The sequence below is a fragment of the Anomaloglossus baeobatrachus genome, chromosome 1, assembly GCF_048569485.1.
Source record: "Anomaloglossus baeobatrachus isolate aAnoBae1 chromosome 1, aAnoBae1.hap1, whole genome shotgun sequence".
NCBI lineage: Eukaryota > Metazoa > Chordata > Amphibia > Anura > Aromobatidae > Anomaloglossus > Anomaloglossus baeobatrachus.
The window spans coordinates 466641116-466659568 of NC_134353.1; the positions used below are offsets into that span (position 1 = coordinate 466641116).

Genomic DNA, 18453 nt, shown 5'->3' on the forward strand with positions numbered 1-18453 from the left:
CTACAATAGTGATGATCGTTCGCAACTGAACAGGCACAAAGAGTTGGATTCCTTCTGTGAACAAGGGGATCCAGCATTCCAGTGAGTGCCAATTGCAGTTTCTGAATGGCTCTCACTGCAGGTAAAATGATGGTGTTCAGCAACCGAAACCCCGCATACCCTGTCAACGTCTCTGTTAGTGGCTACTCCAGGTGGTTTCAAACCACATTCGACAGCAATGCTTTTATCAGAAATATTTGTTCACCTGCACGTGAATCTATATTTAACCCTTTTATGACCTCTGACATACATGTATATCGAAGGTTGTGTCAGAACCCACATTTTTCTTGCCACATGATAGTTGATTTAATTAGCCAACATCTGCCTTTAATAGCTGTGGGTGGAGCTGTAATTCTGGTAAATGCTGCTGTCAATCTCTGACAGTGCATTTAACATGTTCTGGCGGTGGGGGGGATTATTCCACGTGTTCATCAGCATGCCTGTGATGTGATGGTGAGGGTCCGATTTTTGTCATTACTATACTCCTATGTAAGCTAGAGTTTAGCTGGCTTTCATAGGAGACCATTATTTTCATGATACATAGCACAAGCGATTGGATGATCACAGCTCAAGTCCTCTAAGGGGACTATGAAATAAAGTAAAAAACCCTGCCCCCACCACTGATTAAAAGCTGACAGAATTTTTGGGAACCATCCTCTTAAATTTGTGTCACATAAACCCCTGCCAACAAGTGGGTGATTCCAAGGTGAGCTAAAGCAGGACTATAGCATCCTTAAATTGATAGCTAGGTAGCTAGATAGGTAGGCCACACAGGGATCCAACAGTTAAGAGGGCATATATCCACTTCCAAAACAGGTGAAATTGTGCATGATGAGCTGTTAGACTGCAAAAGGCCATATATTATTCTTGCACTGCCTGTGTCCACCAGTAAGATACAGTAAAAAGCAGTTAGATAGATATAGAGAGATATTGAAGAGACAGATAAAAAAAGAGATAAACAAATGTAATTATATAGGCAAAAATAGAGATGTATAGATGAGAGATAAAGATAGAAAGATGCAAAAGTCAGTATCACCAAACACTGGTAAGAGACATCCGGAGCTAGAGATAGATGATATCTTAGGCAACACCAAACACAAATGAAGCATTCCTTACCACTCCTTCAGGATCTACCAACAAGAGATGTTTAGGTTGTCCTCTGTGCATGCCGGTCAAGACATACTGGCCTGGGTTAGTAATACTGTCTCTCACCAAGAAGTCACCATCTCTTTGCAGAAGCTTCTCTGCTTCCCTCCTACTCATTTTACCCTGGTACCATGGTTCTCCTTTCAATTGTTCCTCTGTGGGGGCAACTGGTGCTCTCCTTGTTGGAGGACTCGGCCACTGGTCTTCTAATTTTTGGGACACTGATAGACCAGATTCATGAAGTTTCAAAGCATCTTCAAATGGCCCTGATGAAGAAATAAAAATATGTCAAAGTAATATAGTATTTAATGAATTGGTTAGCTTAATTTTACATACCTAATCTTAATTAATCTGTAATGAAAAACAGCATAACAGTAACACAGCTACATGGAACTTATTCAATTTGATCAGAATATGTTTCCAGCTAATGCTAAGTAAGCAAATTATAACATAATACTTGAGACCCACTGATATGAATGAACATTTCAGATAAGAATAGTAATAAAACTATTAATGGAGGAACACAAAAAAACCAACATTTTATTTGGCAAATGAACTCAATTTTACCCAAACCTCACTCTAACATCTCCAAAGGCCATATAAGACACCTGGCACCGATTCATCAAGACTTGTGATGTTCATGTCTGCTTTGATGATGTGGTGTGGTGGAGTCAGACGCTCCTGATTCATTAAGAGGCACACGCGTCAAATCTGGAGATTGTAGTACGATTTCTGGCATAAGGAATGCCACAGTTCTTCATGAATTAGATGATCTATGGCGTAATGTACCCAAACCTTTCATGAATTGTGGTCATTGTGCTTGGCAATTAAAATTGTTATTTTGTTAGCATTTTTTGTATCCCTTTAATGTTATTTTCTTACAACTTATGAGGTAGAAGATCACTTAGTACATAAGTTTATGTTAAAGGAATCTGTCACCGGGTGTATGCTTACCAATCTTTGTCAGCATAAAATATGGAGACAGATCCTAACTCCAGTGCTGGGTCATTTACTTTGCTTCTTGCTTGGGGGGCAAGAAAAATAGGGTGATGTCCCCATTTATAGCATATTCCCAGAAGTAAGAAAAAGTACAAAAAATAAGTATAACACAACTGAAACATGCTCGCCTACCACATGAATGACGTGTGTTTTGCCAATGTCACAAGGAGATTTTTAAAGGCATTGCCAACTGTTATTAGCGACGTCAGGATGTGTGGAGACTATAGATTCTGGAACTCTGCCTGCTAATGTGACGCCCTGGCCGACCCACGCCCCTATGTCCCCCAGGGACCGGCCGATCAGGCTGAGGGACCCGGTCTGCCCCTGCCCTCCATACTGCCTCCCTCGCCGCCCGTACTGGTTGCTGCTGACGCCCCGCTCGGTCCGCTGCCACCAACACCGACAGCGGAGTCCGTCCCACCGATCCGCGAGGACCAGCCCGAAGAAGCCGCCAGCAGTCAGCCGGTCACCGCCCCGGCACCAACCCCGGTTCAACGTACCACCAGCGTCCGAAAGGTGCCCCGTCTTGCTCTGGACCCACCACCGATCCCGGATGAGGCCGCACCCGAGATGACAAAGGCCCTGGTAGTCCGACCGGCCACAGCAGAGGCGGTCCCTGACCGGAAGCCGGCGCGACAAGAAACAGTGGCCGCTCCCAGACTCCCGGCCTCGACTGAGGTGCAGCGGAAATGTGCCTGCGGGGCAGCCGTACAAGCCACGTCACTGCGGGGCCCTCCACTGCCAAAGGTGCCGGTCGTAGCCGGCATGGAGGTGCTCCGGCTGGGCTCGGCCCCCGCGCAGGTCACTCTGGAGCAGGCCGCAGACGCTCCATATTAGGAGCGGCAGCAGCGCCAGCTGGGCCGAGAAATTGTGGCCCTTGAGAAAAGAAAAACGGAAGTTCTATCCCGAATCATCCAGGAGAAGGACAATCTTAGGAACTCCACCTACCGGGTGAGGGGCCCGACACATGAAGGCCAAGTCCGGCACTTTGACCCCCGAAGAGGATGGGTTTCATCTTTGAGCCGGGCATGGAGGCCGAAATATTGGTGTCCCGGAGGGATGTATACCCATACCTGCCCGTCGGCCATCCCGACCGGGACCTGGAGCCCGGAGAGCTGGTGACCTACACACGGCACTGCGGCGAGATGGGGTGGTTTGCTCTGGATGTAAGAAGGGTGACCATGAGAGCCCAGCTACACTTCCGCCCCTCTCCGCCATCCTCCGGTCCTGAGTTTGATTCAGAATGTTAAAGAGGTAGTGGTTCCTGGCTACCTTTCTGCAAAGTCCCCGTTGGGACCCTGTTGATGTTCCCATTTCAATACCTTTATAAAAAGACATGGCTGAGAACTTGCAGGCCAACCCAAAAACTATTAGGTCTTGTAAATAGCCCCAGATCACCCTTTTCATCATGCCGCAGTCTCCGGAGAGGCTGGTTGGAGGAATGGCCTACGGCAGAGTAGGCCGAGGTCCCGTCACCATGGCAACCGGTGACTACCCTCCGGGTCGGGGGTCCCCTTGCCGTGGGGCCTCTGGAAGAGATTGCCGGGTAAGGAACTTATTACCCGGCCCCGTGTGAGCACCACCCGAACCCGTTTCCTGGACTGGAAAAAGGGGTGCGCACCAGTGCATAGCGGTGGCACCAGGGCTAGATTTGTTTGGGTGGGTTAAGGTGAAAAAGACATGGTCCCGTCCCGGTTAATAAAAATGTTATGCAACGTTTAAGTAAAATGCCTCCCGTTAAGGGAAGAAACCAAAATCTCCATGAATGTAAATATGTTATTTTGCTTGTAAATGTTTTATCTCCTTTTATCTTTTCCAGTTAAAATAAACTGGTGGTGGTCGGACAGCCCGCGGATGGTCTGTGTTTAACCAAGGGGGAGTGTGATGCCCTGGCCGGGCCAGGTAGTAACAGATAGGCCCCTGCACAACACCTTTCCCTGACAGGTGACATCAGCCAACCTTAAAACCCTAGTCACCCCCCTCAGGGCTAGATGGACACACCAGGGGCAGAACCAGGCGGTTGGAAGACGCCCACCAAGGAGTCTGGACAGCCCGGGCGGGAAAGTAAAAAAGTCAGTTCAGATCAGTTTTGGAGTTCAAGTGGGACAGGAGTGTGGGCTGGAGCTGTGTCCAGCTCCAGCAGAGGCAAATACCCCAAATTGAACGGTGCCAGGGTAGGAGCCCTGGTGCCATTGGCTAGGAGGCAGATGGCGGTCTCCATCTGCAGGAGCCGGGAAGACGGCTCAGTGGAACTGAGGTGGATCGGGACAGGGTAGTGGCCCACCGGTACCGACCCGGGGAACCGACTCGGAAACTGGAGCACACAGGGGGGTACTCGGACCCTGAAGCCAGGACCAGAAGCGACTGGAACCAGCTAATTCACCAATTGAGGCCAGGACTAGAGGTCCTGTCTCACCCAAAGTCCCTATTAGAAGACAACAGCCCAACGAGGGGGATAAAAGGCCCCGCCAGGGCTCAGAGATCCCCTGGACCAGCGTCTGCGGGCAAGGGCTCCTTAGGCCACATCCAGCCGGGAGCGGACTCCTGAAGTTGCAAGCACAGGCAGTCCACCATTACACAAAGGTGCAGGAGAAAAACAGAGACCACCAGCCGGGTGGTGGACCAGAATGCAGCCGGCTGCAGGCACCGACCACCATCACCTTGGTTTACCAGAGACTCGTGTGTTTCCTTCACTAGTGAGTACACCAGTACCCTGCGTTCGCCCATCTCCCTGCAGCAACAAACCCCAACGGGTCCCGGGGCCACCATCCCTGCCCAAGAAGGGGTTAACAACTTGCTGCACAACATCTTCCCCGGGTGCCCCGTAACTGCAGCAGTGGTGTCCAAACTCACCACATACCGTGGGTGGTGTCACAAACCTAGTACGGCCCAGCCTGTACATATACGTCCTACATCCCCAACCCTTCTCATTCGGAGTGTCCGCGGGATCCCCCGGGTCTGGAGACCCTCGAGCCACCCACCGGCAGGCTGCCGGCATGGGGGCGGCACACTAACTTCTCTGATGTCTGTGATCAGCCCAGGGACATGCGGGCATTAAACTACAGACTTAGGCAGGCTAGCAAGAGTAAAGGGTGCTTTACACGCTGCGACATCGCTACCGATATATCGTCGGGGTCACATCGTTAGTGACGCACATCCGGCGCCGGTAGCGACATCGCAGCGTGTGACACCAAGGAGAGACAATCAACGATCGCAAAATCGTCCAAAAAAGGTGATCGTTGACACGTCGCTCCTTTCCTTATTATCGTTGCTGCTGCAGGTACGATGTTTGTTGTTCCTGCGACAGCACACAACGCTATGTGTGACACTGCAGGAATGACAAACATCTCCTTTCCTGCGTCCACCAGCAATGCGGAAGGAAGGAGGTGGGTGGGATGTTACGTCCCGCTCATCTACGCCCCTCTGCTTTTATTGGACGGCCGCTTAGTGACGTCGCGGTGACGCCGAACGCACCTCCCCATTGAAGGAGGGATTGTTCGGTGGTCACAGCTGCACAGGTATGTGCGTGTGACGCTGCCGTAGCGATAATGTTCGCTACTGCAGCGATCACCAGATTTCGCACGAGCGACGGGGGCGGGTGCTATCACGCTCAACATCGCTAGTAATCGCTAGCGATGTTGCAGCGTGTAAAGCACCCTTTAATCTCTGCTGGGCTGCTTGTTAGTTTCTCTGATCACATGCTGTGGGGGAGCCAGTCACGTTTCTCCTCTTCTATATATACGCTGGCTGGACTTTTCCATTAATGCCAGCTATAACTTACCAATACTGGTCTGGTGAGGTGTTGTGATCCAGACTTACTAGTGGTTGTTGTGCTCTATTGCTGTGAGGATTTGTGGTGTTAATGTGACGCCCTGGGCAAGCCAGGGGTCACAGGTCATAACACCACCACACCCTACACCCCAGTTAGGAACACCAAGGCTAACCTAAAATCCTTGTTGCCCTCCTCCAGGGGCTGATGTCCACACCAGGGGGTGGGACAGGCGGTTGGCTCCACCCACCAAGGAGTTCACAGCCCTGGAGGCGGGAAAACCAGTCAGTCAAGCTAGGGAAGTGAAGGAGTAAACAGTGAAGTGGTAGAGGTGCTTGAGAGAAGGAGTAGAAAGGGACAGTTTGTAAAGCCTGAAGCTGGTCCGGGTGTGTGCCCCGCACTGAGACAGCAAGGTCAGCAGATGGCGGTGACTGTCTGCATGGGAGACTGCTTGGAGGTTGCTGGAAGGACCGCGGACGGGTGGTGGCCCGGCGGTACCGGAGCGGTATACGAAGAGCAGTCAACACCATTGGCAGGGGCCTTTCGGATCCCGGCAAGGCTAGGAGTCGCCGTGAATTTGCCAAATCCGTTAGTGAAGGGGACCTCTGGGTCTCCCAACAAGCAAGTCCCGATTGAAGGCCAACCGTTACAGAGAGACACCGCCACCGCCAGGGCACCAGTTTCTCAGGGCCAGCGCCTGCGGGCAAAGTAGGGCTCCTCCGGCCCATATCCAAGCCAGGGAGCGGGTTACCGGTGGGAACCCATCAAAACCATCATCATCTTAGGTGCAGGAAAAGGGACCGTCACCGTCAACTACTGGGGAAAAGCAAGTGCAGCCGTCCATGGGAACCGTCTTTCCAGCCGTGTGTTTTACCGAGAACTGTGTCATCGTCTCAGGCTGAGTGAGTACCACAGTGCCGCAAGGCACAGCGCTGCCCCCGTGTCCCTGCACCACCCACCTCATCACTGGGCCCCGGGACAACTACCCCCTACCCACGGAGGGGAGAACCAACAACTTTGCTGCTCCCTGTCATCAGTTCCCGGGATCCCCATACAGAGCAGCGGTGGTGTCAACAAATCACCACAACCGTGGGTGGCGTCACGGACAATAAACTATCCCAAAAACCAATCCCCTTTCACTCACGGGCGAGGAGCGCCACTCGAGTCCCCAGGATCCGGCCCATCGCTCGAGCCACCGAGCAGCAGCAGCAGCAGCAGCAGGCCGCAGCAGCCGGACCCGAGCAGTGGGAGAGCGCGGCGTCCCCTCCTCCGCCCGCGACATTAACCCTTGTTGTATTTTTGTTGCTGCTGTCTTGCTCTTGCCTTTCTCCTTAGTTTCTTACATTTTATTCCTGTGAGTTTGCAGTTTTTCCCTGTCTGTCTTAATCTGTGTTTCCATCACACTCCTTCCCCTTCCTTCCCTGGAGTAATGTAGCAGATTTGATCTGGTCAGTGACACAATCTTCACACTGCACTTCTTTGACTTTTTTGTATCATGCTGTTTCTGAAGTCTGGGTGTGGCTGAGTGGTCAGTTTGGCTATTTTATTCTATTTTATTCTCCTTGCTGGTTTTGGGAGGGGTGGAACCACTCAGGTCTTGTAACTCCCTGGTGATTACTCTACTTCTTTAGTGTACATTTTCCCCAGTCTGGTGCCAATTGTACATCTTGCATGAAGTGCTGTGTGGGCACCTGATCTGTTACCTGACCTGGACTGACCTTGGTTAGATTAAGCCTTTGTTGATTCTCTGGATCCTAGTCTCATCCCCCTGCTATACCTGTTCTTGGCTTATTTTTTTACCACATCTCTGAATTCTCTTGATGTACTGCAAACTCTCCTGGAATTGACCACTCTGTCGTCTCCATCCCAGTAAGTTGTGACTGTGTCATCTTAGTATGCTTGTCGTGACTCTGCATATTCTGTGTCACATTTTACTGTAGTGACTAGCGTCACAGTCAGGAGAATAGTAAGGTACGAGACTCCGGTGACTCCACCTTCAGGGGTAATTCAAAGGTCATGGATAGCCTAGGGTACCCTAGTGTGAGGAACAGTATAGGAGCTCCCTGTCCCTTGCTATCCTGCAGTCACATCATTAGCTGCAGCAGATAAAACAGTGTTATTTCAAAACTACAAGAAGCCCAAGGGGATTTTCTGTCTAAAAAGAAAAGTCTGCAGTTCCTCTCTATACGACTGCAGACTGCTGAAACATGACAGTGTGTGATGTGTAGCATGTAATCATTTCTCTGTATTCCTTGTGAGTGGGCACATGACTGCATTTATGCGATTTACATACTTGTCAAGTGCCCAAAAGCTTTATCCGGCTTCTCTCAATTCTCTTAGGCCCGTTTCACACGTCAGTGAAAAACTGACGTTTTTCACTGGCGTGTAAAACACGCACATGTCCCTGCGTCTGCCGTGATTCACGTGGGTTGTCTAAGTGCAATCCGGGCTCCGTTCTCCGTGGCCCGTGATTGCACTTAGAAAACTACTCACCTATGCGCGCTCCCGCTCTCCATGGTGCTGATCGCTCCCGCGGTGCAGCATCCGGCCGCCGGTGACCCCCGCAGCAGCTGCTTCCGGGTCGGCTGTGTCGCGCATAATGAATATGCGCGACAATAATGAGCCGGCTTAGAAGCAGCAGGGAGAACAGGCTGCAGAGAACATCGCTGGACGCCGGGTGAGTTAAAATGTTTTTTATTTTAGAAGCACATTTTTTTCTGGCGCGTGTTTCACGGATCACACCACTGCGTGGTCCGTGGAACATCAGTGATGCCAGAAAAAAATGGACATGTCTCCGTGCGGCAATCACGCACACGCTGGTACGCTGCACGGAGACACGTGCAGTGACAAATCACTGACGTGTGAGCAGACCCATTCATTAGAATGGGTCTGCGTATGTCAGTGATTCTGGTACGTTTAAAAAAAAGCACAAACGTCCCAGAATCACTGACGTGTGAAAGGGGCCTTATATTGAGACTTGTCAGCATGGGACCACAAGAATGCAAATTGCATACATGTGGTCACGTGACCGTGACAACCCACGTACATAGGGAATACAGGGGAATCTCATCACATACTGTCACAATTTGGCAGACTGCAGTCATGTAGAGTGACTCAGAGCTTCAGTCTTAAAATAGAAATCCCCTTAAGTAACCAAATTAGAATCCCTGTCTCTGCTCCTGCTTTATGCTGCTCTCAGATGGGACACCAAAAATCTGGTGACAGATTATCTTTAAAAGGCTCTTACCAGGACATTTCCTGCAGCTAAAACAACATCAATGTCTTATACTAGAGGTATAGGTGTGAAAGATCACCTGTCACCAGGTCAATAATGGCCACTTCCTGCTCCTATTTTATTACCACTGATTCCCTGAATATTTTTTTTTTATTTATCCACCATACAGTTCCAGAGATATGGGCCTTTATAATTGATGCTAATTGTTATGGTCTTTATCAAGGAAGTGTACAGTTCCTTGGGTGGCATGGTAGCAGTGGTTAGCACTTGTCTTGCAGCGCTGGGGTCCTGGGTTCAAATCCCACCAAGGACACCATCTGCAAGGAGTTTGTATGTTCTCCCCATGTTTGTGTTGGCTTCCTCCCACACTCCAAAAACATACAGATGGGGACTTTAGATTATGAGCCCCAATGGGGACAGTGTTCCTGATGTATGTAAAGCGCTGCGGAATATGTTAGCACTATATAAAAATAAAGATTTGACTTTTTATTTTTTTTTTGAAGTGTAGCTCACAGAATTTTTGGGAAGTATGTCTTTAGGTTGCTCTGCAGTATTACCCTATGAACATAGGCGGATTATAATGAGGGCAATCTGGGCTACCGCCCGGGGCCCAAGGCTCCAGGGTGCCCATGCTCAGAAAAATAAATTGCCCCATTATAATCCGCATGAAACATTAAGCTGCTGGGTCATCCGTCCGCCCTGCAGCACATCGGCAGGACGGGGGCCGCCATCAGGGTATTACAATCATGACTCCTGTAGGGGCCCCGTGAGCAGAAGGGCAGGAGTGGGCTGGGCCTCTGACAGCCAGGGCCCCTCCTCTTTCATTCCTCTGCTCCCCAGGGGACGTGGCCGTCATCAGTGCAGTGAGGGGGCCAGGGTTGCTCATAGAGAGCGGCCCTTTCTCTTCCTGCACTGATCTATGTGATGATCGGTGCAGGACAGGAAATGTACTGGAGCAGAACAGAGGCTGAGATGAAGGACCTTGCCTGACCACATGACCGGAGAACTAGCAGGTCCTGTTATTCAGCTGCTGCAGCCTCCGTGCAGCTGCAGTGTCTGCTCTCCTTCACTGCACCGATCAAAAGCTGCAAGATGAGGTAATGTATAGTGTGTGTAAGGAAATGTGCCTGTTGTAGGGCTGTGTGTGTATATGTGAGTCACCCAGCACTGCGGCGGTCGCCTCAGGGACACCGCTCCACCTCCAGGGACGCCACGGGGACTTCTCTTAGGGATCTTCTCTGGCAACAGGTATGTCAGGTTATTTATTTCTGAGACGTAACGCCACTCTCGGTTTGCGGTCAGGGTTATGGGCGACCGCCACTGCAGTTTAACGAGCGTCTGGGGCTGATGGTGTCTGCAGTCTGGTGGTTTGGCCTCCCGAGAGTGAGGCTGGCCCCAGGGTCTTGGGTGTATGTGTGTAGAACAATAGGTCGCAGAGGAACTCAGTCTCAGTCCAAAGTGTCTTGCAACTGGTTTTTACTCACTTTCAAGTGCTTCAAGTGGTACCCGGGCGATGCTGAGATACACCAAGAGAGAACCAGGTATCCTGTAGGCTGGTATAAGGGTAACTGCTGGCTCGCCTTCCTAGCACTTTTTGTTTTGGACAACCCCTGACTTAAAGTACCGTGGGATTCATCCAGGGAAGTCACAGCTGCCTTTTCTCCTCTTTCTGCCCCGTTTGCTGGCAGCATGGACCAAGGTGGATAGCTTCAGTCTCAATCCTCCTTATGGGCCTCCTCGTTGCTGCTGATGCTCAGACTCTGTTTTGGTTGGTGTGGGACTTGTTGTCCACCCCATCGGCAGGTTTAGCAGACCACTAAATGGATGTCTGGCTCTAGGGACCTGTTCCCTGTGCGTGTGTAGCCCTCCAGGAGTCTCCGTACATGACCAGCTGAATTCTCTTCCTCAGTGTCTTTCTGTCAAACTCCTGGTGACCGTTCTCCCCCGCCAACAGCCACTACATGTGCAGGGTCTGACTAGCGTGTCCGCTCTCCTGCATCTCCACTTTAGACTGGCTTCCTCCAGCTCCTCTTTCTGACTGCCACTGCAACCTAGTTTTCCAGCTTCTCTACCACACCACTAGCTGAGATGTGGAGGCCACGCCCCCTCCTGGGTCTGCCCAGGGGTCCCCTCTAAGGTGTGTGAGACCTGGTCACTATGTGTCTGTGCGTACACACCCTATTCCAGCCTTTAGGATTACCTGTTTGCACTCACCCAGCATAGGTGCAGTACTCAGTGGTGTCTGACCAGGTCAGGGGCGCCACATATGTCCATGTAGTCTGTCTGTCTCTTTCCCTGTCTGTCTCTCTCTGTCTTTCTATCTATTTCCCTGTCTGTCTCTCTCTCTCTGTCTTTCTACCTCTTTCCCTGCCTGGCAGTCTCTGTCTGTCTCTTTTCCTGCCTAGAAGTCTCTGTCTGTCTCTTTCCCTGCCTGGCAGTCTCTTTCTATCTCTTTCCCTGTCTGGCAGTCTCTGTCTGTCTCTTTTCCTGCCCGGCAGTCTCTGTCTGTCTCTATTCCTACCCGGCAGTCTCTGTCTGTCTCTTTCCCTGCCTGGCAGTCTCTGTCTGTCTCTTTCCCTGGCTGTCACTATCTGTCTCTTTCCCTTGCTGTCTGTCTCTTTCCCTGACTGGCTGTCACTGTCTGTCTCTTTCCCTAACTGGTAGTCTCTGTCTTTCTGTCTCTTTCCCTGCCTGGCAGTCTGTCTCTCTCTTTCCCTGGCTGTCTCTGTCTCTTTCCCTTTCTCTCTTTCCTTTTCTGTCCATCTCTCCACTGATATCATATTATCTTACACATAAGCTTCTTATACTAACAATGTCCTTCGGTGCATATAGCAACCAATCACAGCTCCTATTAATGACCTGCAGCTTCCAGCTCCATTGACTTTAATGTAAGGAGTTTTTTTGGCGAATAACTATAGCACAGGGTTAAATTTTTCCCTCAAAACATAGTCTGACGTTCTCTGAGTTAAATGGGGTGTCTGTGCAAAATATAGTGATTGTAAATGTGACGGTGTGGATTCCTTTAGCGGACATACATACATACATACATACATATACACACAATACATATATAGCGCCCTGGAAAACCAGGTAGTTGCACACGTAGGCCCCCGCATAACGCCAATCCCACGAAGGGTTAAACCAGCCGACCTGAAACCCTAGTCACCCCCCTCAGGGAAGGACAGGCACCAGTAAGCGGGACCAGGCGGTAAGGAAACGCCCACCTAGGAGTCTGGAGGGGGATGGGGGCAGGGTTGGAGCCCGCCAGTACCGACACCGGAGAACTGACCCGGAAACCATGTGCACAGAGGGGGTACTTGGACCCTGAAGCCAGGACCGGCACCGACGGCCTAGCTAATTAACCAATTGAGGGAAGGATTATAGGTCCTGTCCCAACCTAAGTCCCGAAAAGTAGACAACCACCCACAGAGAGGGATAGGGCAACCGCCAGGGCCCGTAGATCCCAAGGGTCAGCGTCAGATGGGCATGGCTCCCAACCAAAGGACCGGGTGCGGACTCCCGTGTTTCACACCGGGAAGTCCTTTCTACAAAACACTGAGTGCAGAGGAGAGAGACTTTAACTACCAACCCGGGTGTGGGATCAGATACACCCGTCTGCGGCAGCCGGCCACCATCACCTTGGTTTACCACAGAACTTGTGTGCTTTATTCGACTGTGAGTAACATCCCCGGCCTGGTCGGGTGCGCCGGCCCCTGCAATCACCATCCTCAGCCCCGGGACATCCATCGCTGCCCACGGAGTGGTTAACATCTAGCTCATCTCCGCCCCTCCGCTTCTATTGGCTGCCTGCCGTGTGACGTCGCCAGAGCGATGGCGCACGTCAGGTGAGTGCATGTGAAGCTGGCGTAGCGATAATTTTCGCTACGCCAGCTATCACAATATATTGTACCAGCGACGGGGGTGGGGAATATCGCGTGCGACATCGCAGCATCGGCTTGCGATGTTGCAACGTGCAAAGCCCGCCTAACTCTCATAGTATAGTCCAGTCACCCTGTACTGTATGCCATTTGTGCTAATTCTGTATGGTCAGTTCTCTCTTACCACACAGGTACACTTTAGTGCATTTGATGTTTATTGTTCCACATATCTCAGACTGTCTCAGTTCATTTTCAAAGGGACACCTCCCTCTGTCTATATATACTGATGGAGTAAGTTATTACTGATAATGGCCAGAGCGAATTACACATTAACCGATTACAGTGCTGAAAGGTAAATCTAAAATAAATTCCACTGTCTGGTTCTTGAAAACATAAACATTCTTATAAAACTTTTCAAATATAAATAAGAAGATGGATAGATAGATAGACAGATAGATCGATAAATAGATAGATGATACAGTATATCACAAAAAGTGAGGACACCCCTAGCAGTTTTGTAAATATTTTATTATATCTTTTCATGGGACAACACTGAAGATATGACACTCTGCTACAATGTAAAGTAGTCAGCATGCAGCTTGTATAACAATTTAAATTTGGTGTGTCCTCTCTATATAACTCATTAGACAGCCATTATTATTATTATTATTATTTATTATTATAGCACCATCAATTCCATGGCGCTTTACATGGGAAAGGGGTATACATAATAGGGGCAAGTACAATAATCATAAACAATACAAGACACAGACTGGTACAGGAGGATAAGGTCATAGTGGTTAAACCGCCGTCAACAAACGTTAGTACACCCCTAAGTGAGAATGGCCAAATTGTGCCCAAGGTGTCAATGTTTTGTGTGGCTACCATTTATTTTCAGGCACTGCCTTAACTCTCTTGGGCATGGTGTTCACTAAAGTGTCACAGGAGCACCCTGGATTCCTCTTCATTCCTCCATGACATCACAGAGTTGATGGATGTTAGAGACCTTGCTGTCTTCCACCTTCCATTTGAAGATACCCCACAGATGCTCAATAGGGTTTAGGTCTAGACATGTGCTTGGCCAGTCCAGCACCTTTACCCTCAATTTCTTTGGCAAGGTAGTGGTCGTCTTGGAGGTATGTTTGGGGTCATTATCACATTGAAGGGGGATCATGTTCTACTTCAGTGTATCAGAGAACATGTTGGCATTCATGGTTCCCTCATTGAAACTTAGCTCCCATGACACACATGCTTGATGCCATCTAAATCAAATAAGTTTATCTTGGTCTCTTCCCACTACTGGACATGGTGTTATGTGTCAGGGTGCCTCTTCGCCTTCGCGTTCTCCAGTCTCCCATGCTGACATGGCTGCTGGGATTGCTGCTCAGCCTAGATGCCAATGATGTCATGATAGTCTTTCAGTGTTCTGTAACTAAGGGTTCTTTTCCACTTGCGTACCGCTTCCGATGTGAGAGCATATACTGGTGTCAGCCGAGGGTCATGCCACAGTGATGCGATCTTGCGATCGCATCACGGGAGCAGAGAAGATGAAGGGAGCACTTTCTCCCCGTCTCCTCCACTGTCTGTCTCTGCATGCACCGCACTGCAGTCACATAGCATGCGAGTGCAGTGCGATGTTACACACACACCCATAGGCTTGTATGGGGGTGCGTGAGCTGAGACTCGCTGGCAAACGCAGCATGCTGCAATTGAACCGAGAGCACGATTCGTTTAGAAGAAAAATAAGCAAGAGGACACTGCCTCATTGATTAACGCTGGTCCGAGTGCAATCCGATGTTTTATCGGATTGCACTCGCACATGAAAATCTCAAGTGGAAAAAAGCCCTTAGTCTGGAAATACTCGACGGCGCATGTGTGGGCAGTATGTGCTCTGCCTGATACTAAGTGCAGAGAACACGCTAGTGCGCATGCGCGTGACGTGGCAGCGCTTCATTGGTGGTCTGACGTCAGCAGGTCTGGTGACATGACGTCATGTCATTGGCGGTCAGACATCAGCCGGTCTGATGACGTGGCGCATTCGGATTGGCCCGTCGGGCGACGCCCATGCCGACTGGGCATGAATTGTTTGGGACGGTGCCAAGGTTATTTAAACCTCCCGCCAACGCAGTTGTCTTTGTATGTCAGTGTATGAAGATGTCTGGCTGTCCGCCATTATATGACTCTGATATCACACTGTGACCTGGGTCTGTGAGAGTTTCTCCATACCTTAGACAGGTTGCCTAGGCAGGTACCATTCATACCATGATCTGGTTCTGTGAAAGGGATACTCCATACCTTAGACAGGTCACCTAGGCAGGAACCGTTCTTACCATGACCTGGATCTGTGACAGGGATACTCCACACTTTAGACAGGTTGCTTAGGCAGGTGGCCTGTTGACACAATTCTGTTACATGCACTGTATGCGCAAGCTTCTACTTTCAGTTGTTGGTGTAACCTCTGTGAGGTCAACATTGGTTACAATGACGAGCTCCTAATAATTTGCATAACCTATGTGAGGCTAACATAGGTTATTGTGACTCCCTCTAGATTCTGTGTGTCGTCAACACAGTCTACAGGGTGTTTACATATATTTATAACCTACATTTAGACCTGCGTAATTATATGGTGACGCGCGTAGAGGTGCTGGGCAGTGTGGTCTTACAGGTAGTGGTCCCTTGATTATTCCTAATCTGCTTCCAGCAGATTCCCAAGCCTCTCTTTTGGTCAAAACCCCGTGCCTACCCCTCCCCCCTTCTTTTTGGGGTGGCAGGTTGGTATGGTATGTACTTGGGGTACTAAACATGCTCTGACCTGAAGTTTGGTAAAACATCATATGGGTACTAATTAATAACTCAACTGCAGTAATGCATGTCTTGACCTTTCTAATTTATGATGGTTATTTATATGTATGGGATGCTTGCATCTGCATGTTGTATTAACCCTGCGTATCAGCTTTTCTGATTACATTTGCTGGAATGTCAGTATTAGTACTTCTGATGTATTAGAGGTATAAGCATACACCTTTTTATGACTGCTGAAGCACATTAGATTGGTGTTTGTGTGCAAATTAGCTCTGATGCACTTTAGGGTGTATGCGTATACCCAAATTTTCTTTGACCACTGCAACTATACCAACTTTATATACCACACTGTCCCAGGATTGTTTTTCTGTGTTTTTAAGGGGAATGACTTTTAACTGTGTCCTTTTTGACATCCGTCTCTAATTATGTGATACTCTGTGTTGTTAATATCATGTTAATAAAATTTGTACACTTTTTTTGAAATTCTGTGTACTATCTTTAATGCACCATATAATTACGCAGGTCTAAATGTAGGTTATATATATTTTGCTTGGTAGACATGCATATGTAAATATGGATCTCTATTTCCGTTTTTGGATTTGTTTACATATATTTACCTATAGCTGGGTTACTAACTGCAGTATTCCATCTCTGCACGGTGAACCTCGGGTTGCGATTGAAACTATTTTCTTTCAATTTGAAATTATTTCCTTTCAATCCGCCTACATGTAACACATGGTTCCAGTAATCCATATCATTACGTTGCTTGTCTTCAGCAAACTGCATGCTTTCTTGTACATGATCTTTAGAAGAGGCTTCCTTTTAGGTTAACAGCCATGCAGACCAATTTGCTGCAGTGTGCAGCTCAGTTTCAGAGTGTTGTCAATCTTCTTATAGTCTAGGCCATCTTTATGTAGAGCAACAATTTTTTTATTCAGATCCTCAGAGAATTCTTTGCCATGAGGAGCCATGTTGAACTTCCAGTGAGCAGTATTAGAGAATGTGTGAGCGATAACAGTAAATTTACCACCCCTGCTCTCCATTCACACCTGAAACCTTGTAACACTAATGAGTCACATGATACAGGGGAGGGAAAATGGCTAATTGGGCACAATTTGTCCATTTTACCTTGGGGATGTACTCACTTTTGTTGCCAGCAGTTTAGTCATTAATAGCTGTGTGTTTGAGTTATTTAGAGGATACACCAAATTTATACTATTAAACAATCTGTACACTGACTGTTTACATGCTATCAAAGTGTCATATATCATCAGTATTGTCCGATGAAAAGATATAATAAAATATTTTGAAAAACGTGTATTCACTTTTGTGATATACTGCAGATGAGATAGATTAGATAGATAGATAGAGATAGATATAGATAGATAGATAGATTGAAAGTATTCAGACCCCTTTAAATTTTTCACTCTATTTCATTGTAGAAATTTGGTAAATTCAAAAAAGTTCATTTTTTCTCATTAATGTATACTCTGCACCCCATCTTGACAAAAATAAACCCAGAAATGTAGAAATTGTTGCAAATTTATTGAACAAGAAAAACTGAAATATCACATGGTCATAAGTATTCAGACTGTTTGCTCAGTATTAAGCCCTTTTGATCTAGAAATAACCAAAAAGAGAACAAAGCAAATAGCCAGATAAAATACAATTTTTATTTAGGGGGCCCCCTGACGAAGGCTCTAAAGGCTGAAACACGTGTAGGGATGGGCGCCAGCACCAGCAGGAGGAGATGCCATTAGGTAAATCATAATTATTTTGTTTACTGACATTATCTCTACTTCTTTGGCGTTTATACATCACTGTTCATTGTCTGCTCTATTACAATTGGGGTTCTACATTCACACGTGTTTAGTGATACAATCCTCAACAATTCGAACCTCCCACTCCCGTCTTCAAGATTTCTCACGAGCTGCGTCTATGCTCTGGAACACACTACCAAGAGCAATCTGATTAATTCCCAACATCCACACCTTTAAGCGGGCCCTAAAAACGCACTTCTTTAGACTAGCCTATCACCTCACTGCCCTGATCTAATCTAGACCCTTTCTGCCCTTCATAACAAAAAATTGACTTCCAATTCTTGTCCCCCGTACCTGTATAAATTCTCACCGACGGGTTCATGCAGCTGGTTTTGAACCCCCTATTAAATTGATGGCTGGACCATATATGACAAGCTTCCCCCCCCCCACCCCATTCACCTTTTGTGCCTCCCCTATTTCCTCATAGACTGTAGCTTACGAGCAGGGCCCTCACTCCTCCTGGTATCTTAATTTTGTTATTTTGTATTGTCTCAAATTGTCTGTACATGTCCCCTCTGAATTGTAAAGCACTGCGGAATATGTTGGCCCTATAGAAATAAAACTTTATTATTATTAATGACACTAACCCCTTAGTGTGCTGTGTTCTTTGAGCAGTGCCATCCACTTGCCTCTGTACAGTTGTATCTCTTATCTCTCCCTCCTGCTGTTCCTTGTTAGTGCCTACTGGTCACTTTTTATTTAAACCTTGCTTTTAAACGTAACTAAATAAAAATTGTATTTTATCTGGCTATTTGCTTTGTTTTC

At 48.2% G+C, this 18453-nt stretch overlaps 1 protein-coding gene across 1 annotated transcript in view; it reads right to left on the reverse strand.

Moving 5' to 3' along the window:
- Positions 1 to 18453, reverse strand: part of SHC2 (SHC adaptor protein 2) — a 145932-nt gene that overhangs the window by 13409 nt on the left and 114070 nt on the right. Inside the window, exon 11 of the mRNA XM_075314529.1 lies at positions 1156 to 1451. Within this exon, the coding sequence (XP_075170644.1) occupies positions 1156 to 1451 (296 nt within the window). The remainder of the gene's footprint in view (positions 1 to 1155; positions 1452 to 18453) is intronic.